Raw genomic sequence first — 27,473 nt, 5'->3', positions numbered from 1 at the left:
AGGATGTTGGTAAAAGGATCTGACTAAATGTATTGCAATTATACAGAATTTTGTTCAGTGTCAACCTGTTTTTCCATCTGAGAAACATTTTGATACAGATTTTGATTTACAGTATTTTGATTTTCTGTATGTTATTCACTATTGGGGATGCATCTTTTTAAATTGGTTTTGGTTCAAAGTGAAAGAAGAAACAACTACGTTTACCCCAGAGCCCCAATAGATGTTTTATGTAAATCTTTATTATTTTGTGACATCTTAATGTGAGTTGTACCCATTTTATTTATAGATACTTTTTATTTGTATTCTACATTGTCAATAATACAAAACTTCCTAAAAATCTTGTCTGACTTCTTTGTCAGACATGTTTCCCGGAGGCAGATTAAGCCTCGTCCTGGACTGAAATGTATGCTCAATGGAGATTTTCCAGTGTTAATGCAGAGATTAAAAAACACAATCAAAGTTGCCCTCAGGTGAACACCAGAAAATGTCATGGCGACGGACAGTAGTGGCTGAGCTGGAAGAGACAGGTCCAAAGCTATGCCCAAAGACAAGCACTGGCCAAAGACAGACTCCAGTGGCAGAAGATGGTTGCAGTTTTATGTCCCACCAAGGATGTGTGGGATTAAGGAAGTAACTAATGCAACAACCTGGAGAGATTCAAAACTTAGAATTTTTAAATGTACATTATTGTACAAAATTCTTGCAACCAATAGAATGAGAGATATTGAGATGTGTATATAGCACATTTTGCTGCGAGGAGGCAGTCATTAGATCATTTATTTTGGTACTGTCCATATGTAGCTCGTTTTTGGTTACAGGTCCAGGAATGGCTGAAGAATTGCAACATTTACTTAGAACTAACGCTGCAGATAGCATTACTGGGTGATTTGAAAAGTCATAGTCAATCGATCAATAATCATTTTTGCCAAACATTTTCTTTTAATTTACAGTCTTTTAAAGCTATGAGAATAGAAAGGTTCAGTACTTTCGTGAAGCATCACAGCACAGTTGAAAAATATATGGCAAATAGAAATGCAAAATGGATGGTGTTAAGAGCTAGATGGGAGGGGTTGTATGGAGCTGAAGGGTGGGACTAAGATAACCAATGTAAAACATGTGGGGTCTGTAAAATGTATATAGGTTCAGAAATGTGAAATAGCAGTTACAAATAGAAACAAATGGGATGGACGTCAGAAATAACGGAAGGCCAGGAATAAAAACAAAATATAATTTATGTAAAATGTGTATAGAATGTATAAACTCAAGGTAGATTGTTTATTAGTTTACTCCAATTGGGGAGGGGTGGTAGGGTTTGCGGGGAATAATGAAGGTATATTCAAAAAAAAGTGTGTGTATAAAAAAATATATATCTGGGGGATTGGAAATGATGCAGACAATACATTGATGGATGCTACAACCTATCTGCAATATTAAAGCTGATCCAGCCCCTGAAAAAGAAATGACCCAGAGAGAGCGAGTGGGCCCCTCTAACCTTCCACAGATGGGCTGAACAGATTACTATAATACGTGTGCTGGGGGCCTGGTGCTACAGTTGCAGCCGTTGAACACAGTGGACAGCAAATTTAAACCAAATTAGTTTTTACTGTTATGTGACAAATGAGCATTTACATTTTTATTTGATCAGACTTGACGAGCGTCTCTGTTCATCTCCGTTCCCCTCTAAAGATGAGCATTGTGCAAGGAAAGTAAAAATACTAACATGATATTGTTAATGGCATCATATAATTTCTAGAACATATGCACTAAATATTTCAAAATATCCTATGAATGTAGCATTTGTTATTCATGATCAGGCTGGTATACACACACACACAGACGACTACTGATAAATGCAGCTGTTTAGTATTGTGGTGACCGTCTGCATTAAATAAGAGCACACAGTTATGAATGTAATTGAATTGGGACTGGTAAAACTGAATTGCACTTCAACAGCTTGCTCTCATACTAAGTGCACTTATCATGAGTTTACTGTACTCTGCACCACTCGCTCAAATACATAAGGGCACACTGACGGACACTGGCGTCGAGTATGAACGCACTGCTGGGGCATGCAGATTGGGACAGACGTAGTGTCTCTGGGCCCTGGTCAGAAGTTGTGCACTATATAGGAAATTGGGTGCTATAGAGCCCCACAATGGAGGTGTCATAATACCCATAAAACCTAGCGGTCAAATGGGGTGATGGTTCCAATCCTTTTGCTACCATTCATTTTTCCCATATGGGATTTTCGAAAAACTTAAAATATGGACTGTTTCATGTAGGCTTACCCTGGTGTGACGTTTTGATAACCATTTAAATCTCTCTAGGATAAGGTGACTTTTATCAATATATTCGGCTCTACTCTCAGATTTGAAAATGCTAATTAGGGTCAAAGTAGACATCATGCAAAACTACAAATCCCTGCAAGCTCCTGCACGTCATCTCTCGCTGACACCTTTGCTAACAGGTATTGTTTTAATGTAAAACTTCCACAAGATAGTTCACGGAATTGTCCATTTAAAGAAATTTAGCCAATTTATTCATTACTACATTTAGCTAACATTAGATAGTTAATCCAGAGATTCTTACCTTTGCCTCAATTTGGCATTCTCTTCCAGATCATCATGGTATTTGTAGTTCTTTATGATAGCCACATTAGCAGCTAATTAGCATTTCATTTTGGGGGATAAATCCAAGCAAATATATGGATAAAAGTCACCTTGTCCTAAAGAGATTTACATGGTTATCAAAACGTCACACCAGGGTAAGCCTACATGAAACACAGTCCTTATTTTAAGTGTTTCGAAAAATCCCATATGGGAAAAACGATTGGAACCTTTTCCCTGTTTGACCGCTAGGTTTGATGTCTATTATGACTGATACTGTGGTACTCTATTTAGGATGTAGACATAGAAAAACACTTGGCTTAAAGGGACACGGACAGACAGAAAGCAGCTCCACCACTGTCTCTTGGGCTTCTCTCTCGTCACAAGTTAAGTGCTTCAGCCACTTTCCTCTCCTCAGGAATACCATTTACCTAGAATGGAGAATAAAATACCTTATTCAAACATATTGCATCATATCATTTATTTTGATCTAATATAAACATTGATTGTTTACAGGTTCTGAGACTGAATATTTTAACAATGGGAATATGGTAAGTACATTAACTACTTTACTACTGTGGAAAGTGGAGGGTACTCAACCAACAAAAGTCGATGTGCAACCAAAAAATTTGATCATCATTGAAAAGGGGCAACGCTCGCTCAACATTAATAACCTTTCATTTTATTTAAACAATTATTAAAAGCTTGACGTTTCAGCCATTGATGAAGACCGAAACATCAATCTTTTAACCTGTTTAGGATAGGGGGCAGTATTTTCACGGCCGGATAAAAAAACGTACCCGATTTAATCTGGTTATTACTCCTGCCCAGAAACTAGAATATGCATATAATTATTTGATTTGGATAGAAAACACCCTAAAGTTTCTAAAACTGTTTGAATGGTGTCTGTGAGTATAACAGAGCTCATATGAAGATTCTATATGGGAAGTGCCCTGTCTGACCATTTCTTGGCCTTCTGTAGCCTCTTTATCGAAAATAGAGGATCTCTGCTGTAACGTGACATTTTCTAAGGCTCCCATAGGCTCTCAGAAGGCGCCAGAACGTTGAATGATAACTCTGCAGTCCCTGGGCGAAAAACAGTAGGGCTTTTGGAAAGTGGTTGTTCTGAGAACAATGACACTGGTACGCGCGTGCATGTGAAGACTCCATTTTCTATTTTCAGTGTTTGAACGAAAACAAGGTCTCCCGGTTGGAATATTATCGCTATTTTACGAGAAAAATCGCATAAAAATTGATTTTAAACAGCGTTTGACATGCTTCGAAGTACGGTAATGGAATATTTTGAAAGTTTTTGTCACGATACGCGCCGGCGCGTCACCCTTCGGATAGTGTCTTGAACGCAAGAACAAAACGCAGCTATTTGGATATAACTATGGATTATTTGGAACCAAAACAACATTGGGTGTTGAAGTAGAAGTCCTGGGAGTGCATTCTGACGAAGAACAGCAAAGGTAATCCAATTTTTCTTATAGTAAATCTGAGTTTGGTGAGTGCTAAACTTGGTGGGTGTCAAAATAGCTAGCCATGATGGCCGGGCTATCTACTCAGAATATTGCAAAATTTGCTTTCACCGAAAAGCTATTTTAAAATCGGACACCGCGATTGCATAAAGGAGTTCTGTATCTATAATTCTTAAAATAATTGTCATGTTTTTTGTGAACATTTATCGTGAGTAATTTAGTAAATTCACCGGAAGTTTTCGGTGGGTATGCTAGTTCTGAACGTCACATGCTAATGTAAAAAGCTGGTTTTTGATATAAATATGAACTTGATTGAACAAAACATGCATGTATTGTATAACATAATGTCCTAGGTGTGTCATCTGATGAAGATCATCAAAGGTTAGTGCTGCATTTAGCTGTGGTTTTGGTTTTTGTGACATTATATGCTAGCTTGAAAAATGGGTGTCTGATTATTTCTGGCTGGGTACTCTCCTGACATAATGTAATGTTTTGCTTTCGTTGTAAAGCCTTTTTGAAATCGGACAATGTGGTTAGATAAAGGAGAGTCTTGTCTTTAAAATGGTGTAAAATAGTCATATGTTTGAAAAATTGACGTTTTTTGGATTTTTGAGGTGTTTGTAATTCGCGCCACGCTCTATCATTGGATATTGGCGAGGCGTTCCGCTAGTGGAACATCTAGATGTAAGAGGTTTTAATAGCTGTTTAAATAAAATGATTTTAATGGCGAGCGCTGCGCATTCTCCATTTCAACTTGTTTACTAATGTCATATTAAGTACAAAGTAAAATAGTCTTTTATATAGTTGGCAATGATAAAATTATACATCGAAGCAAAGGCAGACCAGTATACTTACCTCCAGTCTCCGAAATGTTGACATACAATAATTATCTCTATCTCCTTTGTTAGCAATAAAATGAACAGACGGAGCAGTGAGTTAGACTGAGCAGTGAGTTAGACTGAGCAGGGAGTTAGACTGAGCAGGGAGTTAGACTGAGCAGGGAGTTAGACTGAGCAGAGGGCTCTCTTGCAGTTCATTGACATGCACACAAGGAGGAGCTAAAGTCTAGTTAGACACAGTCACCACAGAAGTGTAGGTGGGGTAAAGAATGAACAAAAATCTAAACGCAACATGCAACAATTTTTAAGAGTTTAATGAGTTACAGTGCATATAAAGAAATCAGTCAATTGAAATAAATAAATTAGGCCTAATCTATGGATTTCACATGACAGGGGCATGGATCAGCAAGCCAGTCAGTATCTGGTGTGACCACCATTTGCCTCATGCAACGCGACACATCTCCTTTGCATAAGGTTGATCAGGCTGTTGATTATGGCCTGTGGAATGTTGTCCCACTCCTCTTCAATGGCTGTGCAAAGTTTCTGGATATTGGCAGGAACTGGAACACGCTGTCGTACATGTTGATCCAGAGCATCCCAAACATGCTCAATGGGTGGTGAGTATCTGGTGAGTATGCAGGCCATGGATGAACTGGAACATTTTCAACTTCCAGGAATTGTGTACAGATCCTTGCAGGGCCGTGCATTATCATTCTGAAACATGAGGTGATGGCGGTGGATGAGCGGCACGGCAATGGGCCTCAGGATCTTGTCACAGTATCTCTGTGCATTCAAATTGCCATCGATAAAATGCAATTGTGTTTGTTGTCCATAGCTTATGCCTGCCTGCCTGCCCATACCATAACCCCACTGCCACCATGGGGCACTCTGTTCACAACGCTGACATCAGCAAACCGCTCGCCCACACGATGCCATACTGCCCGGTACAGTTGAAACCCGGGATTCATCCGTGAAGAGCACACTTCTCCAGCATGCCAGTGGCCATCAAAGGTGAGTATTTGCCCACTGAAGTCAGTTACGACGCTGAACTGCAGTCAGGTCAAGACCCTTGTGAGGACGACGAGCACGCAGATGAGCTTCCCTGCGACAGTTTCTGACAATTTGTTTCATCAGCTGGCCGGTCTTAGACGATCCAGCAGGTGAAGAAGCCGGATGTGGAGGTCCTGGGCTGGCAGGGTTACACGTGGTCTGCTGTTGTGAGGCCGGTTGTACGTACTGACAAATTCTCTAAAATGGCGTTGGAGGCAGCTTATGGTAGAGAAATGAACATTCAATGCTCTGGCAACAGCTCTGGTGGACATTCCTGCAGTCTGCATACTAATTGCACGCTCACTCAAAACTTGAAACGTCTATGGCATTGTGTTGTGTGACAAAACTGAACATTTTAGAGTGGCCTTTTATTGTCCTCAGGACCAAGTGAACCTGTGTATTGATCATGCTGTTTAATCAGCTTCTTGATATGCCACACCTGTCAGGTGGATGGATTATCTTGGCAAAGGAGAAATGCTCACTAACAGGGATGTAAACTAATTTGTGCACAAAATGTGAGAAATACGTTTTTTGTGTATATGGAACATTTCTGGGATCTTTTATTTCAGCTCATGAAACATGGGACCAACACTGTACATGTTGAGTTTATCTTGTTGTTCAGTATATTTTGGAAAGGAGCAAAAGTAGGCTATAAAGACTATTCTGACATCAGAAAACCCAAGGACACACATTGTATATAATACAACTTTCGACATCCCCTTAGGGAAATGAGGACCTACTTCAACTGAGAGGAAAACCATTACTGCAATATCTATGCAAACTCTCAGATCAGAAATACCCCCATATGTTTTAACTAATCACAATTGCATTTATATTTCGGTTCAGTGTGTTTGGTTGATCTGGATAAAAAGATAAAAGCAGGAAAAACAACTATTGCAAACTCAAATTGATTCATAGGCCTATTACATCATATCAAATGGATTCACACATGATATGTAAGATACTATTAACATGGACCATCAAGCTATTTGATTTTAGTTCACTTGCGGGTATATGAAACAACTGTGTAAAAAATAATTGTATGAATCTTTTGAATCTGACCTCATTGTCATTATCTCAATAAAAGTTATAGCACAAGAATATGTGAAATCAGGTAATGGCAGACTTCAGGGATGGGGTCATAGTCGATAATAATCTCGAGCCGCTAGCGAGCGCTTTTACCGGTCCGTTAGCGGATATCGAAGGTTAGTCACGTAACCACTGTTCTACTAACTAAACGACGCATTCAGCTGACTGAGGAAAACACAACACATGCATTCAGAATATTGCAGCGAGCCGCCAATTAAGTTGCAGAAAGACAAATGCGTCTCGTGAGACGTGCAATGACTATGTCTGGGCTAGATGATTGAGGATGATCATGATTAAGTCCACGGTGTCATGTTACTCAGCGAGAGACCTTAATGTATCATTTTCATTGGTTCGAGAGATAATAAAAGAATCGTACTAAAGCAGGAGTCAATACTAACCTGATGGCTGTTGCTGTGGTATCTGAATCTGGTTCTGCAGGTTTCTGAAATTAGAGAACATCTGATTATTAGAGCATTTAACGTTGTATAGCATTGTCTAGAGTCTAAGCCAGTTTGACAAAAGTCTCACTCATGTTTTTGTTTAGTACAAACTGTATTAGGACAACATTGTGTGTGTGTGGGAGAAAGAGAGAAAGGGAGAGCAAAAAAGAGAGGGAGAGAGAAAGGGAGAGCAAGAAAGAGACAGAGAGAGAGAGCGAGCAAGAGAGAGAGAGATCCAGATCTCAGAGAATTAGACCAAAGATCTCAATTGGTACAAAATATATAGAGTACTGCAGACACTACAATTACTTAAGTTTAAAAATAAGCTCAACTGGACACCTTAATGATGCACTGAATTAACTGAGAGAGAAAACACACAGGGCATTCTACGCCATTAAAAAACCAATTCCTATTGAAATACCTATTAAAATTTGGCTAAAACTAATTGAATGTGTCATTGAACCAATTGCACTGTATGGCAGTGAGGTGTGGGGTCCACTTGTAAAACAAGATTTCACCCAATGGGACAAACACCCCATTGAAACCCTGCATGCAGAGTTCTGTAAGATTCTCGTACATGTCCTGAGGAAAACTACAATCCACTAAACTCAAAAAAGAGCAATTAAGTTTTGGAAGCATCTAAAATACAGTGACCCCTCTCATATCAGAAAGGAAAAGAGTTCCCTCGTCCAGCTGGTCCTGGGGCTGAGTTCACAAACCTGTTCTACTAACATACTGAAGCCTCAGGACCAGAACATCCAATCAATCAGAATAAACCAAATTACAAGACAGTCAAAACAAAACTACATTACTTACATTACTTATTGGGAAACACAAGCACAAAGCAAAATGCAGTGCTATCTGGCCCTAAATCGACAGTACACCGTGGCAAACTATTTGACCATGGTTACTGATCAAAACCTTAGAAAAACCTTGACAAAGTACAGGCTCAGTGAGCACAGCCTTGCCATTGAGAAGGGTAGACATAAGAAAACATGGCTCCCTGTAGAGGAAAGGCTGTGCAACCACTGCACCACAGCAGAATCTGAGACAGAGCTACATTTCCTGACTATAAAATAATTAGAGAGTGTCATTTCCCCAAATTTGAAACCCTTATTCAAGGTTTCAAAGACCTCTCTGATGATAATAGGCTACCCGTCCTGTTGGAGGAGGACGCAGAGAGCTGTGGGTTGGCACCGCACTACATTGCTGCCTGCCATAAGAGAGAGAAAGATAGATAGATAATGAGAGAAAGAGAGAGATAGATGGTGCCAGGATGAAAGAGATTGTGTGCATCTGTTCTTCTAAGTGTTTATGTCCCTGCATGTGTGTGTTTGTAAACTCTAGCCAGGACTCACGTCTGTGTCTGCATCAGGGGCATGCTGGTTGTCTCGTAGTTGTCTGGGTGTATGGGGGGCACCACCTCCCCACTTTGGCTGAAGACAGGCAGGGTGGAGAGGGGCCAGGAGATCTCCCTGTTCTTAGACATGCTCCGCAGCTCCTTGGTCGACTTCTGGATGGAGCTGTGATGCACTAACTGGATACTGAGGAGAGGACAGACGGACAGAAAAATACACCATGAATGGACCATCTGAGTTTTTATCATCTCAGTCAACAGGCACACAGTCGTGTACTGTACATACTTGCATTAAGGAATACATAAGAACATAAGAAATATTTTGACAGCATTTGGTGTGTTTCTTCTTGGTAGGAGGAAGCTGTGTTGTGTTGTTACTATTGGTCATTTGCCATCTGCTGAGTCTAGTGGAGGTTGTTTGAGAGTATTTCTCCTCTCCCCCCTCCATCTCTCTGTCTATCCCTCTCTCTCTAAACAAATCTGGTCTGAGATTTCCCTGCTTACTCAACCACTAGAGGTGGTGAACCAATATCTGACCCTGGATCTGTGGTTAAGATCAACTTCCTTTCTTAACATGCCCCTGCAGCTTTGAGCAGCTAATTGGATAATGGTATGTAAACACACAGATGACAGTATGGATGGACATGAGCATGTCACCATGGCGATTTGAAAGCAAAAGGTGAAAGGGCAAACCAACTGAAAGATCGGGGGTTCAAAGAAGAACCAAAACAGATCAAACTCAAAAGAAAAGAAACACAGGAGAGGATAAACACTTACTCTGGTGTTTGCATGTTTCTTTTATCCCTAGAAACAAAACAAAATGAATGAATTAAATACTAATATTAATAGTTAAAAGACATTCACACTGAAGTGAATGGAGAGCACGTGGCATTGGATGGATGGATGGATGGATGGATGGATGAATGGTAGAGGTGAACAGCACTGCATGGACACACTGAGTGGTGGAGGTTGGAGGGGACAGTCTCCCAGCCTGTAAATGAGGGTGGGTGGTTGGAGGAGCAATATAATGGTTGATTGACCATCTATGTCATGATGATTGTGCTAATAACTATCAAAATGAGTATGAGAAATCGACCTGAAACAGAACAGTATGGAGAACATACATGGACCATAAAACTGGATGGTTATTGACAAGCTGCGTTTCCAGAATATTTAACCTCTTGACGTCTATCTATAGTGGCTCAGTAGCATAACTAAACATCCCATAACTCCCACTGAGGGCCGGTGACACTGCACTCAGACTAATCAGTCTATCCCTCAGGATCTGACAACCCCCACATGACAATTCAAAAGAAAAGTCCAACTGTAAACGTGTATCTCCTCAACTGACATCAAAACAACACTATGCTTTTGTATCCATCTCCTCTTTAAAAGTGTAGACCTAAATGTGTGTGTGTGTGTTGTGTCTGCATGTGTTTTAGTCTGTGTGTGTCTCTTTCTGTCAGAAGTGAAAGCTGCACACTTACACCCCTTCTCGCCGGCAGCACATGGAATAACCCAGGATGGTGAAGAGGACCATGGCCACGGCCGAGGGCACTGCCAACGTGATGAGGAAGTCAGCAAAGAAGTCCCTGCTCTTCAGAGACTCTGATGGGGGGTTGTACTCCCCGATGTCAGGCAGAACCCCTGTACCTGGGTCCGGACGGTTACTGTGGATCATGACCACCTTGGTGATGTCCACCTGGAGAAGAGAGAGGTTCAATCAGCACTTCATTTATTATAGATATTAGGGTGGCAAAATTCCATTAATTTCCCCAAAATTCTGAATTTTTCCAGAAATCCCGGTTGGAGCGTTCCCAGGTTTCCTGCTTATTCCCTCCTGATTCCAGTAATGTTCCAACATGATTTCTGGACAACCTGGACATTTTGGGAAAGTTACCAGAATTTGGAACCTTAAAAGATATATAGTATTAGCAGGGTGGCTGGGAAAATACATTGAACAAAAATATAAACGCTAAATGTAAAGTGTTGGTCCCATGTTTCATGAGTTAAATAAACGATTCCAAAAATGTTCCATATGCATAAAAAGCTTATTTCTCTCAAATTTTGTACACATTTGTTTACATCCCTGCTAGTTAGCATTTTTCCTTTGCCAAGATAATCCATCCACCTGACAGGTGTGGCATATCAAGAAGCGGAATAAACAGCATGATCATTACACAGGTGCACCTTGTGCTGGGGACAATAAAAGGCCACACAAAAATATGCAATTTCGTCACACAACACAATGCCACAGACATCTCAAGTTTTGAGGGAGTGGGCAATTGGCATGCTGACTGCAGCAATGTCTGCCAGAGCTGTTGCCAGAGAATTGAATGTTTATTTCTCTACCATAAGCCACCTCCAACGTCGTTTTTGAGAATTTGGCAGTACGTCCGACGGGCCTCACAACCGCAGACCACGTATGGTGTCGTGTGGGCGAGCGGTTTTCTGATGTCAACGTTGTGTTTCAAAGTGCCCCATGGTGGTGGTGGGGTTATGGTATGGGCAGGCATAAGCTACAGACAATGAACACAGTTGCATTTTATCAATGTCAATTTGAATGCACAGAGATACAGTGACGAGATCCTGAGGCCCATTGTCGTGCCATTCATCTGCCGCCATCACCTCATGTTTCAGCATTATAATTCACAGCCCCACGTCGCAAGGATCTGTACACAATTCCTGGAAGCTGAAAATGTCCCAGTTCTTCCATGGCCTGCATACTCACCAGACATGTCACCCATTGAGCATGTTTGGAATGCTCTGGATCAACGTGTGCGACAGCATGTTCCAGTTCCCTCCAATATCCAGCAACTTCACACAGCCATTGAAGAGGAGTGGAACAACATTCCACAGGCCACAATCAACAGCCTGATCAACTCTATGTGAAGGAGATGTGTCGTGCTGCATGAGGCAAATGGTGGTCACACCAGATACTGACTTGTTTTCTGATCCACGCCCCTACCTTTTTACTTTAAAGGTATCTGTGAACAACAGATGCATATTATATAGATCTTTTTTTTTTTTTTACCTTTATTTAACTTGGCAAGTCAGTTAAGAAAAATTCTTATTTACAATGACGGCCTACACCGGCCAAACCCGGACGACGCTGGGCAAATTGTGTGCCGTCCTATGGGACTCCCAATCACGGCTGGTTGTGATACAGCCTGGATATCTGTATTCCCAGTCATAGATTTGGGCCTAATGAATTTATTTCAATTGACTGATTTCCTTATATGAACTGTAACTCAGTAAAATCTTTGAAATGTTTATATTTTTGTTCAGTATACATGCCTAAATATCACTAAATATACATTTTCTTCTGAAGATTGTGGATTGGCTGTATTCGTGTATGCATGTATATGACATAACACACAAACACATATACACTCTCATTTTTGTTTGATATGGTCAGAGAACAGGTCAAGAGGTCACACCATGGTTCCAGGGTCCTGTCCAGTCCTCACCAGGTTGATCTTGCACCAGTCAATGTCGAACTGGGCCCTGAACTTCTTGTCACAGCTGATGACAGGCTCCATTTCCTGGCTGCAACGCAGCTGGTTGTGGGGGTTCTCCACCTCCCTCAGGCAGGAAGAGAACTGCACGTCAGCCCCCACCATCACATACACACTGGAGAGAGAGGCAGGGAGTTAGACACTGGCTTATAATACAGGTGGCTGGCGGCCCCTTAACTGGGGAGGCTCATTGAAATGGCAGGGACGTAATAAATGGAATGGGATCAAATACATCAACAAAGTGGTTTCCCTGTGGTTCATTCCATTCACTCCATTCCAGCCATTATTATGAGCTGTCCTCCCCTCAGCAGCCTCCTGTGGTGTACAGGTAATGACAGAGAGACAGTTAGTGGTATATCTGATAATACAGGTATAATGACAGAGAGACAGTTAGTGGTATATCTGATAATACAGGTATAATGACAGAGAGACAGTTAGTGGTATATCTGATAATACAGGTATAATGACAGAGAGACAGTTAGTGGTATATCTGATAATACAGGTAATGACAGAGAGACAGTTAGTGGTATATCTGATAATACAGGTATAATGACAGAGAGACAGTTAGTGGTATATCTGATAATACAGGTATAATGACAGAGAGACAGTTAGTGGTATATCTGATAATACAGGTAATGACAGAGAGACAGTTAGCGGTATATCTGATAATACAGGTATAATGACAGAGAGACAGTTAGTGGTATATCTGATAATACAGGTATAATGACAGAGAGACAGTTAGTGGTATATCTGATAATACAGGTAATGACAGAGAGACAGTTAGTGGTATATCTGATAATACAGGTATAATGACAGAGAGACAGTTAGTGGTATATCTGATAATACAGGTATAATGACAGAGAGACAGTTAGTGGTATATCTGATAATACAGGTATAATGACAGAGAGACAGTTAGTGGTATATCTGATAATACAGGTATAATGACAGAGAGACAGTTAGTGGTATATCTGATAATACAGGTATAATGACAGAGAGACAGTTAGTGGTATATCACATGACTAATCTACATACAAACACACAAGCACATTTAAGGTCAAGGAGAGGAGAGGAAGATTTAACAGCTAGGTTACACACTTAGCCCTGCTGGCCAAGTCTTTCTATGGGGCTCTCCTCTACAACCTTGTATCTTCCCAAATGGGGCCATGCATGTTTTATGAACAACTTATGGCAATTCATATGGGGATTCATTCTCCCTGACTACTAAAAACTGCCTGCCAGTGTTTGTCTGAGGCTGTAATGCCTAATACAGTGTTGATCTCGCTCTGTCTCTCTCTGTCTCTCTCTGTCTCTCTCTCTCTCACTTTCTCACAGTGGTAAGGTTACTGTAAGGTTCCACCTGCATTGCATAAGCATCTGTAAGTGCATGCTTGTGTTGCAACAGATGCAATACAATTTTCTGAACATTATTTAAGAATACAATACTTTGATGATGACAGTAGACAAGGCATTATAAAGCTGCTATAGTACTTTCTGAGGATGCATATTTAGGTAACAAACCATGCTTTTATGTCTGTATCTATCTCTTCCCTTGTATGCAATATTTAAATATTTACTCTGTCCTGTTCCTGGAAGTGCCTAAGATACTTGAATTCATCATCCTCTATCAACTGAAAATACTTGAATTCATCATCCTCTATCAACTGAAGAGGCTTTAATTCATCATCCTCTATCAACTGAAGATACTTGAATTCATCATCCTCTATCAACTGAAGATTCTTTAATTCATCATCCTCTATCAACTGAAGATACTTGAATTCATCATCCTCTATCAACTGAAGATACTTGAATTCATCATCCTCTATCAACTGAAAATACTTTAATTCATCATCCTCTATCAACTGAAGATTCTTGAATTCATCATCCTCTATCAACTGAAGATTCTTGAATTCATCATCCTCTATCAACTGAAAATACTTGAATTCATCATCCTCTATCAACTGAAGATACTTGAATTCATCATCCTCTATCAACTGAAGATTCTTGAATTCATCATCCTCTATCAACTGAAGATTCTTTAATTCATCATCCTCTATCAACTGAAGATACTTTAATTCATCATCCTCTATCAACTGAAGATACTTGAATTCATCATCCTCTATCAACTGAAAATACTTTAATTCATCATCCTCTATCAACTGAAGATACTTGAATTCATCATCCTCTATCAACTGAAAATACTTGAATTCATCATCCTCTATCAACTGAAGATTCTTGAATTCATCATCCTCTATCAACTGAAGATTCTTGAATTCATCATCCTCTATCAACTGAAGAGGCTTTAATTCATCATCCTCTATCAACTGAAGATACTTGAATTCATCATCCTCTATCAACTGAAAATACTTTAATTCATCATCCTCTATCAACTGAAGATTCTTTAATTCATCATCCTCTATCAACTGAAGATACTTGAATTCATCATCCTCTATCAACTGAAGATACTTGAATTCATCATCCTCTATCAACTGAAAATACTTGAATTCATCATCCTCTATCAACTGAAGAGTCTTTAATTCATCATCCTCTATCAACTGAAGAGGCTTTAATTCATCATCCTCTATCAACTGAAAATACTTGAATTCATCATCCTCTATCAACTGAAGATACTTGAATTCATCATCCTCTATCAACTGAAGAGACTTTAATTCATCATCCTCTATCAACTGAAGAGGCTTGAATTCATCATCCTCTATCAACTGAAGAGGCTTTAATTCATCATCCTCTATCAAATTATGTATCAAACTACTCTTGACCTTTAAGGGCTGCTGAGGGTGACCCTGTTTCTCACCCCAATGAGGTTGTTGATAGGCAGGGGAACGCGTCCGCCCCGTCCAGCGCCGAGGTGATGTTGATATGTAAATTCATCCTCATACTCTGTTAAACCATGTATTGAACTGCACTAAAATGGTTTCTGATTCTATTTCTACGCCCTCACCCCTCTTTCAGGTTGTTGATGGGCAGGGGAACGCGGCCGCCCCTGTCCAGCGCTGAGGTGATGTTGATGGCGTTGAGGCGTTCGGGCTGCCAGACATTCTTCACTGCGCCCAGGAAGTCTCCCAGAACCTCGCTGGCCAACATCTCCTCCACATTCATGTTCTTTATGAAGAACTCTGCCTGGTATGGCAGTGGGTACTCTGAGGGAGGGAGGGAGATTACAGATATAATCTGTTCATTTTAATAGGCCCAATATCATTCTGTGAACAAAGTGTAAATGTACAGTACATCCCTAACTGATACCCATATGTAATGATATTTAACGGCCGTAACATCAGACGAGCTGTAAATACATCCCTAACTGACAACCATATGTAATGATATTTAAAGGCCGTAATATCAGACAAACTGTTCGATAAAGGCCAATGTTTGTCTGCTCTGTTATGTGTCTGTTATGTGTCTGTTATGACAGCGGCTCGGCTCTGGGCAGATGGCTAGTGACGTAACTGCTCAGTGTGAGTGAGGTCACAGTACGCGTGAGCCAGAAACAGCTGGGCAGCTTTTCACCAGGCACCGTGGTGCTATTGTATCACATGTAGAGTGAGACTCTGTACGGACGTACAGCATAATGAGATGTATACAGGACATTTTAGAACTTGTAATGTATTTGAGGTTTAAAAAGGCTTCTGAAGTTAGAAATTTCCACTTTGAAATGTCTAACTTGATTTTCCCTGTATCAACCCCTACCAAAATGCCCATTAATTACAATCTACATAATAATTCACATTTCTTGTTGCTGCAGGACTAATTTCCTCTGTGGCAAACTGGCTCAAATGAAGATCCTACACCTGTACTGTAGCTGTAGACCTCAACATGAAGAGCATTCACAATACTGTTTTAATCTGCCTTATACACAATCATCATTTGTTCCCTATAGGATCACAGAGTGAGGCATTGGTTACTGTGGCACTGGGTATGACTTTATTAAAAGTCACAGAATAAATGTACTGTTACAATCTAACTACTTGTTTAGAGTACTAGGCCAGTTTTCAGTCAATTGCAGACAGTGGATTTTCAGATAGCGCTTTCAGAAGTGTGTTTATTGATTTGCACAACTGTGAGTCCCGTATTGGACTGTGTTGACACTTAAATTTAAAATTGTCGGTCTGGTTGAGTGTATAGTATTAGCCTTTTAGGTTGATGTATTCTGGATAATATATTAATATATATTATGTGAATGTTATTCAGCCAATCTTCAAGGAAATAGAATAATTAGCTTTGGGGTATTTTAGTCAACATCGGAAGAAACCCTCTAGATTTAAACTAAGAACGTCTTGCTTCATCATGTCCTCACTAAGCTTGTCCTTTGTCTCTCGCTCTCTTTCTTACCTTCCGTGGACATGATGTTTATGACCAAGTTGTGCCTGGCCGTTTCGAAAGTGCGTCTGTTATAGGCAGTAATCTGGAACAAATAAGGGTAAAAGTTTAAGCCAAGATCACTACAGCTTTATGTCCTAGGCTGAGGCTCGCCGGCGAGGTCCGAGCCAGATGCAAACATATTCCATAGTAGAAGGCTCAGAGGGAAGAAGGAATTGGGGCACTGCGTCCTACAGGAACATTCCTACAGGGAACCTAAAGCCTTTGAGAACATGCTACAGTAGTTTGGACACATAAATTACACGTCTAAAACCCTAGGAAAAAGCTATATCACAACGCACCATGTGACAGCTTTTACATATGTGCAAAAAACCTATTCATCTACCTGTGAACATAGAGTATCACAGTACACGTCATAATACCCAGAAACACTTCAAATAAGGGCTGTGTTTCATGTAGGCTTACCTTGGAGTGTTTCTAAAACCCCCTATGGGAAAAATGATTGGTGGAAAAACGATTGGAACCATTTCCCTGCTTGACCGCTAGGTTTTATGGGTATTATGACACCTCCACTGTGGAGCTCTATTGCTGAACTATATCATGTAAATTATACCCCTAACCACTACTATGATTGTTACAGGTTGTGATCCACATATCTGACTGATAGGACCCTGGCTGGAAAAACTTAACTGCGGACAAGACCCGGTGAATGCACATGATTATACATCCCCCAAGTCTGAAAATGTCAATGTTCAAAACATTTCAAAGTTCAAAACATTCAATGTTATAATGTATTCATTGATTGATTGATTGAATCTACAACTACTAATGTACTGTAGTTTAATGTGTGTGTGTGTGTGTGTGTGTGTGTGTGTGTGTGTGTGTGTGTGTGTGTGTGTGTGTGTGTGTGTGTCAGAGAAAGCTCCACTGTTCATGACTGCAGACAAACAACTCTAACTCCTTTAGCATCACATGGAGCCAACACCTCTATGATGGTGGCCTTGCCGACGTGTTCTGCAGTGGGGGATCCGTAGAGCACCCCATCGCTGTGTGAGGTTCTCTGGATGTAACGCAGCCAGCCTGGCCGGTCTGGGTAGCCCATCAGGTTGGTGTTGAAGGTGATGGGGTCGTTGCTGGAATCCCCTGTACGGACAGACGTTGGTACATGTACAATAAACGCTTAGCCTAGTAGTTAGTCAACGAGGCCCTGAGAGCGTGATTTGAGACTGAGAGATGTAAATTCTACTCTGACACTGACATTGATGGTGATAGTGAAACGGTCTCTGTATTTGCTGTACTGTAGCTTAGCGAAATATATTGTATTACTGAATAGATGAGTATTTATCATTAGTATTAATAATAAATAGGTAGCCTACTAGTAGTAATAGTACAATTGGAATTCGGTTATTATTGAATTGAGAGATCCAATGAGGAACACAGACACAGACCAGGTTTGGGATAGGGAGGGAACTCTCCTTTGAAGTGTTCTCTCTCCAGCACGTGGACAAACAGCACGCCTGCAGACGGGTAGACGTTCCGGTCGGCGTGCGACCTCGACAGGATGGTGACCACTGGAGCACAGAGAGAGAGGACACAGAGGTTATTAGCTGGGACTCCTGTGTGTGTGTGTGTGTGTGTGTGTGTGTGCGTCCGTGTGTGTCTTCATCATTACAGCCCCTGCCAACCACATTCAGGAGGGAGAAAATGCCTCTTTACAAGGTGAAAATCACCGTCAAAACATGTGAGGGGAAAGTGCTGTAGTCTCTTTGGTTTTCAAATCATTTGGACTCGTGAGTGATAAATCGACGTAATCTGGGTGCCAGTTTATTTCTGCTTCAAAGGGGCAATCTGCAGTTGCTACATCCATTTTTTTACTTTTAAACTAACCAGGTCCATAATTATTGGCACCCTTGATAAAGATGAGCAAAAAATACTGAAAGCTTTTTGAAAAAGGCTGTGTCATTATCCTCGCAAGGGTGCTGGAGTGCTGCAAACAGGGGATCCAATCATTTTTAACCCCAATCTTTTTTAGATTATTTTATTACTTATTAAAAAAAGTCTCTTTCTCTTAGCAATTGTATTAGTATAAAATAATACAATTTGAAATGATTTTAGCATGCAGTATTGCTCATTATTTGTATAATTTATTTTATACAGTCATTTTTTCCTCATCTTTATCAAGGGTGCCAATAATTATGGACCTGACTATACATTTTAGTCATTCAGCAGACACTCTTACCCAGAGCCACTTACAGTAGTGAGTTTATTCATTTTCATACTGGTCCTCGGTGGTACTCAAACCCACAACGCTGGCGTTGCAAGCGCCATGCTCTACCAACTGAGCCATACGGGACCATATACCCATTGATCATTGAAGAATATAAACTGGGTGGTTCAAGCCCTGAATGCTGATTGGCTGACAGATGTGGTATATCAGACTGTATACCACGGGTATGACAAAAAAAGAACTATGTTGGTAACCAGTTTATAATAGCAATAAGGCACCTCAGGGGTTTGTGGTATATTGCCAATATACCATGGCTAAGGGCTCTATCTATGCACTCCGCGTTGCGTCGTGCTTAAGAACAGCCCTTAGTCGTGGTATTTTGGCCATATACCACACCCCCTCGGACCTTATTGCTTAAATATAACTTAATCTGCCTCATGTGCTTAATTCAACTGTCGTACCCCATCAGAACCTAAAAAATTAGCTTGTTTTAGTGATTTGTTTGTAAACAATGTAAATGTAAACAAACACTGTATAGCCTCAAAACATGGTTAAAACTATACATGTTATATCATGGATAATCAGGCCCTGTATTCATAGTTCATGAGTTTGAGAGTGGTTACATTTCTCCAGCCCCATCCCTAAGCTGTTTACCAAATCAGTGGCAGGGGTAACTGTTTTGTTATTGTTCAAACTGCAGATTTCCCCTTTAACCAATTTGTTTTCTTGCCAAACAAGGCCAGTACTATATAGCCAGAGAGGTTTAAATGATTCAGTCTCTTTGATATAGGCCTAGCCTAACACTGATGAGTCCAAGAACAGTCAGCCAGGCACCCAGGCTACAGTCGACTTGTCAGTAGTTGTTAAGGGCGAAAGGCCTATGATATCAGAAACCAGAGAGTCAGAGGGCCAGTGCAGTGAATGGTTGTCAACAGCAGTAAGTAGCACCAGCACTGGGACTCAGTCAGCCTCTTAAAGCTACAGTCTGGGATTCAAACAAACAAATGGCTGCCCCGCCACTTGTTTATGTAAGCAGTTGTCGAATGGTGGGTTCTGAAAGGGTAAGACAATTTTGCAAAAGTCATGAGGCATTTATATGTTATATTCCCCAATAATCAATGGCTCTATATCATTCATGTAAAAGTACAAAAATGGTTGTCCCAATCCCAGACTGTAGCTTTAAGAAGCACAATAGCGCTGCTATTCTTCTCTGTCTCATACTCCCTGACTCCCATTATACCAGAGTCTATCCATTCACAACACAAACACACACTTATTCTTTATTCAGGAAGTGTTGCAGAGGCAAATGGCAGCTCCTCCTCCCCCTCCTCCTCTACCTCCTCTACCTCCTCCCCCTCCTCCTCCCCCTCCTCCTCTACCTCCTCCCCCTCCTCCTCTTCCTCCTCCCCCTCCTCCTCTACCTCCTTCCCCTCCTCCTCTACCTCCTCCCCCTCTCCTCTGGTTTGACAGAGCGTTTCTTCTTCTTTCTTTTTCTCCATCCTCCTCCTCCAGTGGGTGGGAGCTAAGTTTTTAATCACCATAGGAGAGTGAGTGTGCTGGGATGGGAGGGGGAGGGAGAACTGCAGTACAGTGTGTGTGTGTGTGATGTATGTGTGTGTGTGTGTGTGTGTGTGTGTGTGTGTGTGTGTGTGTGTGTGTGTGTGTGTGTGTGTGTGTCTGTCAAAGAGAGAGACAGCTCCACTGTTCATGACTGCAGACAAATAAATCCAACTCCATTTGCAGCAAATTGAGCCTGGAAGAGCTGAAAAAAGGTCCCTACTCCCTACTGGAAAACATGTTACCATCATCTTCATTCATTCATCATTATTAAGACATATTGGGAGATTTAGGCCACTTTCCCGGACACAGATTAGGCCTAGTCCTACCTGGACTAAAAAAATCCCTTTCAACAGAGAATGAACATGCTTTTTAGTCCAAGATTCTGTGTCCCAGAAACCGGCCCATAATCTGTAGTTAATTGGAGTTACGGTAAACACTGCAAGAGTCCATATAATGGGTTAAACCACTCTGGTACAGAAGAGATTACAGGCAACACAGTCAGATTAAGGTAACACTACACACACAGACACTAGCCTATGTCCTATCCAGTACACACAGACACTAGCCTATGTCCTATCCAGTACACACAGACACTAGCCTATGTCATATCCAGTACACACAGACACTAGCCTATGTCATATCCAGTACACACAAACACTAGCCTATGTCCTATCCAGTACACACAGTTGTTTGAAGCATAATAGATCTGTGAAACCCATCTGAAGCAAAACACTAAACCTTAAAGTGTCCCAGATGTCTTTTGTCCTCGGGGACCTGGTCACAGGAAAAGGTGGTCAATGATCTAAACGGTTGTATAGATGTGAAATAAGCACAGGGTTGGGATCAGCCATAGAACCTGACTGGCAACTGCTATGATCATTGAGCTATGGTGTAGGGATATTACTAGCCTAAAGCTGAATGTTGTTTCAATATCACCACACTGATAAAGCTAAATGTGGGGCAGCAGGTAGCCTAGTAGTTAGAGCGTTGGGCCAGTAACCAAAAAGTTGCTTGATCGAATCCCTGAGCTGACGAGGTAAAAATCTGTCGTTCTGCTCTTGAACAAGGCAGTTAACCCACTGTTCCCCGGTAGGCCGGCATTGTAAATAAGAATTTGTTCTTAACTGACTTGCCTAGTTAAATAAAGGTAAAAAAAATGTTTTGCTGAATTGTGCACTACTTTGACCAGAGCACTAGGAGCCCTGGTCAAAAGTAGTGGACTAATGTACAGTTGAAGTTGGAAGTTTACATACACTTAGGTTGGAGTCATTAAAACTCGTTTTTCAACCACTCCACAAATGTCTTGCTAACAAACTATAGTTTTGGCAAGTAAGTTAGGACATCTACTTTGTGCATGACAAGTAATTTTTCCAACAATTGTTTACAGACAGATTATTTCACTTATAATTCACTGTATCACAATTCCAGTGGGTCAGAAGTTTACATACACTAAGTTGACTGTGCCTTTAAACAGCTTGGAAAATTCCAGAAAATGATGTCATGGCTTTAGAAGCTTCTGCTAGGCTAATTGACATAATTTGAGTCAATTGGCGGTGTACCTGTGGATGTATTTTAAGGCCTACCTTCAAACTCAGTGCCTCTTTGCTTGACATCATGTGAAAATCAAAAGAAATCAGCCAAGACCTCAGAAAAAAATTGTAGACCTCCGCAAGTCTGGTTCATCATTGGGAGCAATTTCCAAACACCTGAAGGTACCACGTTCATCTGTACAAACAATAGTAAGCAAGTATAAACACCATGGGACCACGCAGCCGTCATACCGCTCAGGAAGGAGACGCGTTCTGTCTCCTAGAGATGAACGTACTTTGGTGCGAAAAGTGCGAATCAATCACAGAACAAAAGCAAAGGACCTTGTGAAGATGCTGGAGGAAACAGGTACAAAAGTATCTATATCCACAGTAAAACGAGTCCTATATCGACATAACCTGAAAGGCCGCTCAGCAAGGAAGAAGCCACTGCTCCAAAACCACCATAAAAAAAGCCAGACTACAGTTTGCAACTGCACATGGGGACAAAGATTGTACTTTTTGGGGAAATGTCCTCTGGTCTGATGAAACAAAAATAGAACTGTTTGGCCATAATGACCATTGTTATGGTTGGAGGAAAAAGGGAAGGCTTGCAAGCCAAAGAACACCATCCCAACCATGAAGCACGGGGGTGACAGCATCATGTTGTGGGGCTGCTTTTCTGTAGGAGGGATTGGTGCACTTCACAAAATAGATGGCATCATGAGGGAGGAAACTTATGTGGATATATTGAAGCAACATCTCAAGACATCAGTCAGGACGTTAAAGCTTGGTCGCAAATGGGTCTTCCAAATGGACAATGACCCCAAGCATACTTCCAAAGTTGTGGCAAAATGGCTTAAGGACAACAAAATCAAGGGTATTGGAGTAGCCATCACAAAGCCCTGACCTCAATCCCATAGAAAATGTGTGGGCAGAACTGAAAAAGCGTGTGCGAGCAAGGAGGCCTACAAACCTGACTCAGTTACACCAGCTGTCAGGAGGAATGGGTCAAAATTCACCTAACTTATTGTGGGAAGCTTGTGGAAGGCTACCCGAAACGTTTGACTCAAGTTAAACAATTTAAAGGCAATGCTACCAAATATTAATTGAGTGTATGTAAACTTCTGACCCACTGGGAATGTGATGAAAGAAATAAAAGCTGAAATAAATAATTATCTCTACTATTATTCTGACACTTCACATTCACAGGGATTTTTACTAGGATTAAATGTCAGGAATTATGAAAAACTGAGTTTAAATGTATTTGGCTAAGGTGTATGTAAACTTCTGACTTCAACTCTACATAGGGCAGTGGTTCCCTGGGGGTACTTGGCCTATCTACAGGGGGTACTTGAGAAGACTCATGAGACCATAGGCCTACTGGTAAAATGCACATGAGGGATACTTCAGTGGTACTCTGGACAGAGCAATGTTCAGCTGGTGGTACAGTAACCGAAAAGGTTGGGAACCACTGGTATAGGGAATAGGATGCCACTTAAGACGCAGCCCTCTCACAACACAGTCAAGCTTATTTTCTAAAACCACATGGCGGTTACAGCAACAGCCAAGGTCAAACATTGACCCTTCTTTTCAGAGACTCTTGATGTGGTTTAATTAAACACATGTTGTCCACAGATGTGTCCGTTAATAGAGGGAGACTTACTAGAATGGATATCCACATTCAGGTCAACATTCCTAATTCTATTTCTGTCTCAGCCCAGATGGCCTTCCCCAGGTCACTGCCAGACGAAACATTAGAGACTCCAACAGGGCTGAATCCCAACTGGCACCCTATTCCCTACGTAGTGCACTACTTTCAACCAGTGCCATATGGACCCTGGTCAAAGGTAGTGCACTAGTCTATATAGGGAATAGGGTGCCATTTGGAATGCAGTCCAGCGACTCCAAACAAAGAAAGCAGAGATCATTGGTTAAGCTAGCGACAGGGTGTGCTAATAGCATCAGATCTGCTTACACCTGGCTCTCTGGGCACAGCAAGGCCTTCTGGAGATGATGAACCAACTGCCCCCTCTAATACATCACCCATTCATGGTTAATGCTCAACTCCCTAACCATGGCAGGACCCACACACACACACACACACACACACACACACACACACACACACACACACACACACACACACACACACACACACACACACACACACACACACACACACACACACACACACACACACACACACACACACACACGCATATTAGCTATGGTATACACACAAAGCACACACCTTGCCATGTTCCCTTGCTGCAGATCACTAACAGAATGGATAACCCGCTTTTATGCCTTTATGGACCAACCCGACCTTGGGCACACAGCAGCCTCAGCCCAGAAATAGTCTGGCAGCAAAAGGATGTCCTCTGTCCTGTTGTTCAGTTGAATGTAAGGTGGTGGAGGTGGATCTATCTGTCCTTTCCGGTCAGGGGGAATGCATGTGCTTTTAGTTTGCATTAAAACTACACAGACTTATGGGAGCACTATTAGACTTGATCTAGCCTGTGGTCTGTCTCTCTAGACTGGAGTGAAACTGTGCTGGGTAACTGGCTCTATAGGCCGCGGTCGCTAGCAGGGGAGGACCACAGCAAACTCAGACGTCCCTACTGCACCTAGACTGAACTTGATGCACAACCATTCTGGACTGAGGTAACTAACAAGGAATATATTTTCTCGCTCCAGGTCATGGGGTCTTTTGGAGAGGGCTGTAAACAAGTAGCGGGCTATTGTCTAGGATAGGCGGGCATCAACATTTTTACTATCCACTGGAAAGTCTCTTAAAAAAGTTACAGTAACCAAGGACACTCTCACTTACAGCATCTCAAAATAATACAATTAGGGCTAGTCAGAATTAGACTGTGACTCAAACAAACCGAAGAGCAAAGATTACAAACAAAGCAGAAGAGGTTACACCACAGTCTGTTACAATCAACACAAATGTGTCCATTAATAGGGAACTACTTGAGGGTGTCACCACCATGTTAAGAGAATAGAGGGGGAGGGGGTCAGGGAGGAGTCACACAAGATGTGCACCACTGCACAGCCCACTCACCGTCTTGTATGGCAGTTCTCTGCTTCAAACCCAGATTAGGCTGTACATGGATGTTTCTCCCAATCACATCAGTGTGTGTGAAACCAGATACATGCACAATGAAAACTTAATAGACCAACAAACACAAACAAAAGCAATACTTATTTTGAACCTTTTCTCAAACAGAGGCATGTTTGCAAAAGAAATTGCTGAATGCTTCACTCGTAATTTCTATCACATCTAGGCACATGGCAAAATGTACTTATAATCATGTGGTGACATAGGAAAGATGTTTTCACACAATATTAGGCCTAAAGCATTATTTTGGCTTCTACATAATGTCATGCAAATGTATTCAATTCATAATGATATGACGACAGTATAAGAAATAAAAGATTAAGATAACTTTTGCCCATCAATTGCATGACATACTTAGATTTACTGTAGCTATGTGATATTGGTATGTTATAATACATGTAGGACAACTGGTTTGAATAAGGTGATACAATGTATCCGCGAAAGAGAAATGTTGGGAATCACCAACACATCCTTGGAGTAAGTAATAGCAACATTATTGCAACAGTACATTAAAATAACTTTAAATGGTAAAATACCGGTAGATATATGTAGCCAGTTAATTCTACCAATAGCTAATAATCTCATATTCTAAATAGCTAAATAGTGTAGATTTAAACGCCAAGGCCACTATTATCTCCGAATAACGGGATAGAAAGCTAACCTTAGCCATTTTTTCCATGGCAGTGGGAAAAAATGACCAACCCACCAACCACATAACGTGTTAGCTGCTGTAGCAAGCTACCTTGCGACTAGCTAATATTGCTAATACAAAAAAGCCTAACTATTTCTCAATATTTCCATTCAAAATCGATACGTACCCATAGACAGCCATACGACAACAACCACAGTATCCATATTGCATTTGCGAATGTTTATTTTTATATGAAAATCTATATTTTTCTAATCGCTAGTGGTTTGACAGACATAACAAGCATCCATGAAATTCCAGCCTCCGCCTCCTCGTTCGAACGCTCGCGCTCTCATTGGTCGGTACATCTGGCGCAGAAGCTGGAAAATATCCTTCCCGCACGCCTATCATTAAAACGGGTGTGATGCAATTTCACCAATTGTAAACATCATCACTATTTGAATTTAGATAATCTAATAGATTAACAAACTCTATCTCTCTTTGCGCATGTTCTATTGACCTTGCGTGACCAACATAACCCCTCCATCCATCCTTCCACTGTGTAAACCCAGCTGTAAAGAGGGCAGTGAGATGACTGAGAAGTCTATTAAAATCTGTTCTCCCCCCTGTGGAGAGCCAGCAGACAGATGGTCATGCTCAGCCTCTCAGCCCCCTTTGCTCTTTGGCCTATTCAGCTCAGCCAAGGGACCTGGTAAAGGAAAGAAGGGTCCATCTGACTCCCTTGGAGTGTATTATGCAGGGGACATATAGGCACACTTTTAATGGTCTTTATAACTGGCATACCTATATTTGCGTATGATCAATGATGGTGTGTGTGTTATGAATGATGCATTAGTATCTTATACTGTGTGTATACGGATTGATTTATTAGGATCTTGATTTGGTGCGTTCAATGCACATTGAAGAACAGCATGGCATCTCCTCTTCTCTGCAGTGCCAGGTTGTTTTTCTCTCTCAATTTCCAAGATTATATTTAGGTTGCTTAGCAACGTGTACAGATTTGAGGTGCTAGTGCTTGTGGGTAGATATGGTGAGTGTCATGTACAGAATCTCATAATATACCATAGTCTACTGTATATGAGGATTCCCGTTCATTGGCCAGTCGAGGACAAAACACTGTATTCAGTGGGGGAAACAATGTTGGTCAAGAATTTAGCAAAATGAGCACATGCCTTCACTCTGTCCTGGATTCTCATTTTCTAAACAGACAAGCATTTGATCCAGCTGATCATCATGCCAATGTGAAATCTATTTATTCCACAACGAACTGCATTAAACCTGATCCTTTTGTAACGGGTGTCGTAAGGATCAGACCAAAACGCAGCGGGAACGTGTATACTCATCTTCTTTTTAATGTGAAGAAGGAAAAACAAACAAATCACGTATACAAAACAAACGAACGACACTAACAGTCCTATCAGGTGCTCAGACACTAAACAGGAGACAACTACCCACAAATCCCATTACAAAAACACCCCTATACATAGGACCTAGCAAAACAATAACCCACAAAAAAAATCCCAAAACTACAGGGAAGGGAAGGGAGGGTGGCCACCGTCACCGACGGTTCTTCTGCAACACCCCCCCCCAATACTCCCCCCTACGGAGGTGGCTCAGGAGCGGGACGCAGACCCCGCTCCACCACTGGCTCACCCCACTTCAGTGTTGCCTC

At 41.3% G+C, this 27,473-nt stretch overlaps 2 protein-coding genes across 11 annotated transcripts in view; one reads left to right on the top strand and one right to left on the bottom strand.

The window, feature by feature from the left end:
• Positions 1-219: 219 nt before the first annotated feature.
• On the bottom strand, positions 220-26,336 carry sgce (sarcoglycan, epsilon). Of its 5 annotated transcripts, none has more exons than XM_014178501.2 (12): positions 25,971-26,330; positions 18,161-18,283; positions 17,698-17,855; positions 16,725-16,797; positions 15,337-15,535; positions 12,333-12,495; positions 10,350-10,564; positions 9,640-9,666; positions 8,864-9,049; positions 7,464-7,507; positions 4,943-4,986; positions 220-3,037 (listed from the first exon to the last, which is right to left on the bottom strand). In XM_014178501.2, exons 1-12 carry the CDS (start codon positions 26,005-26,007, stop codon positions 2,987-2,989), a joined length of 1,320 nt encoding a protein of 439 aa, XP_014033976.1. In that variant the 5' UTR covers positions 26,008-26,330; the 3' UTR covers positions 220-2,986. The 5 variants fall into 5 exon arrangements, with proteins under 5 accessions (XP_014033976.1, XP_045565796.1, XP_014033977.1 ...); XM_045709840.1 differs by lacking the exon at positions 25,971-26,330 and adding an exon at positions 25,096-25,172; XM_014178502.2 differs by lacking the exon at positions 9,640-9,666 and having other exon boundaries at positions 25,971-26,336.
• The window catches only part of ppp1r9a (protein phosphatase 1, regulatory subunit 9A), a 126,556-nt gene continuing 123,449 nt past the window's right edge, over positions 24,367-27,473 (top strand). For 5 of the 6 annotated variants that reach the window (XM_045709835.1, XM_045709838.1, XM_045709837.1 and 2 more), the window contains exon 1: positions 24,367-24,692. The gene's annotated coding sequence lies outside the window, so the exon portion shown is untranslated. The remainder of the gene's footprint in view (positions 24,693-27,473) is intronic. The other variant, XM_014178500.2, reaches the window with a different exon arrangement.

Source organism: Salmo salar, chromosome ssa27 (assembly GCF_905237065.1).
Source record: "Salmo salar chromosome ssa27, Ssal_v3.1, whole genome shotgun sequence".
NCBI lineage: Eukaryota > Metazoa > Chordata > Actinopteri > Salmoniformes > Salmonidae > Salmo > Salmo salar.
The sequence above is the reverse complement of the archived record's forward strand: the minus strand, read 5'-3'. Positions and strand labels throughout refer to the sequence as shown.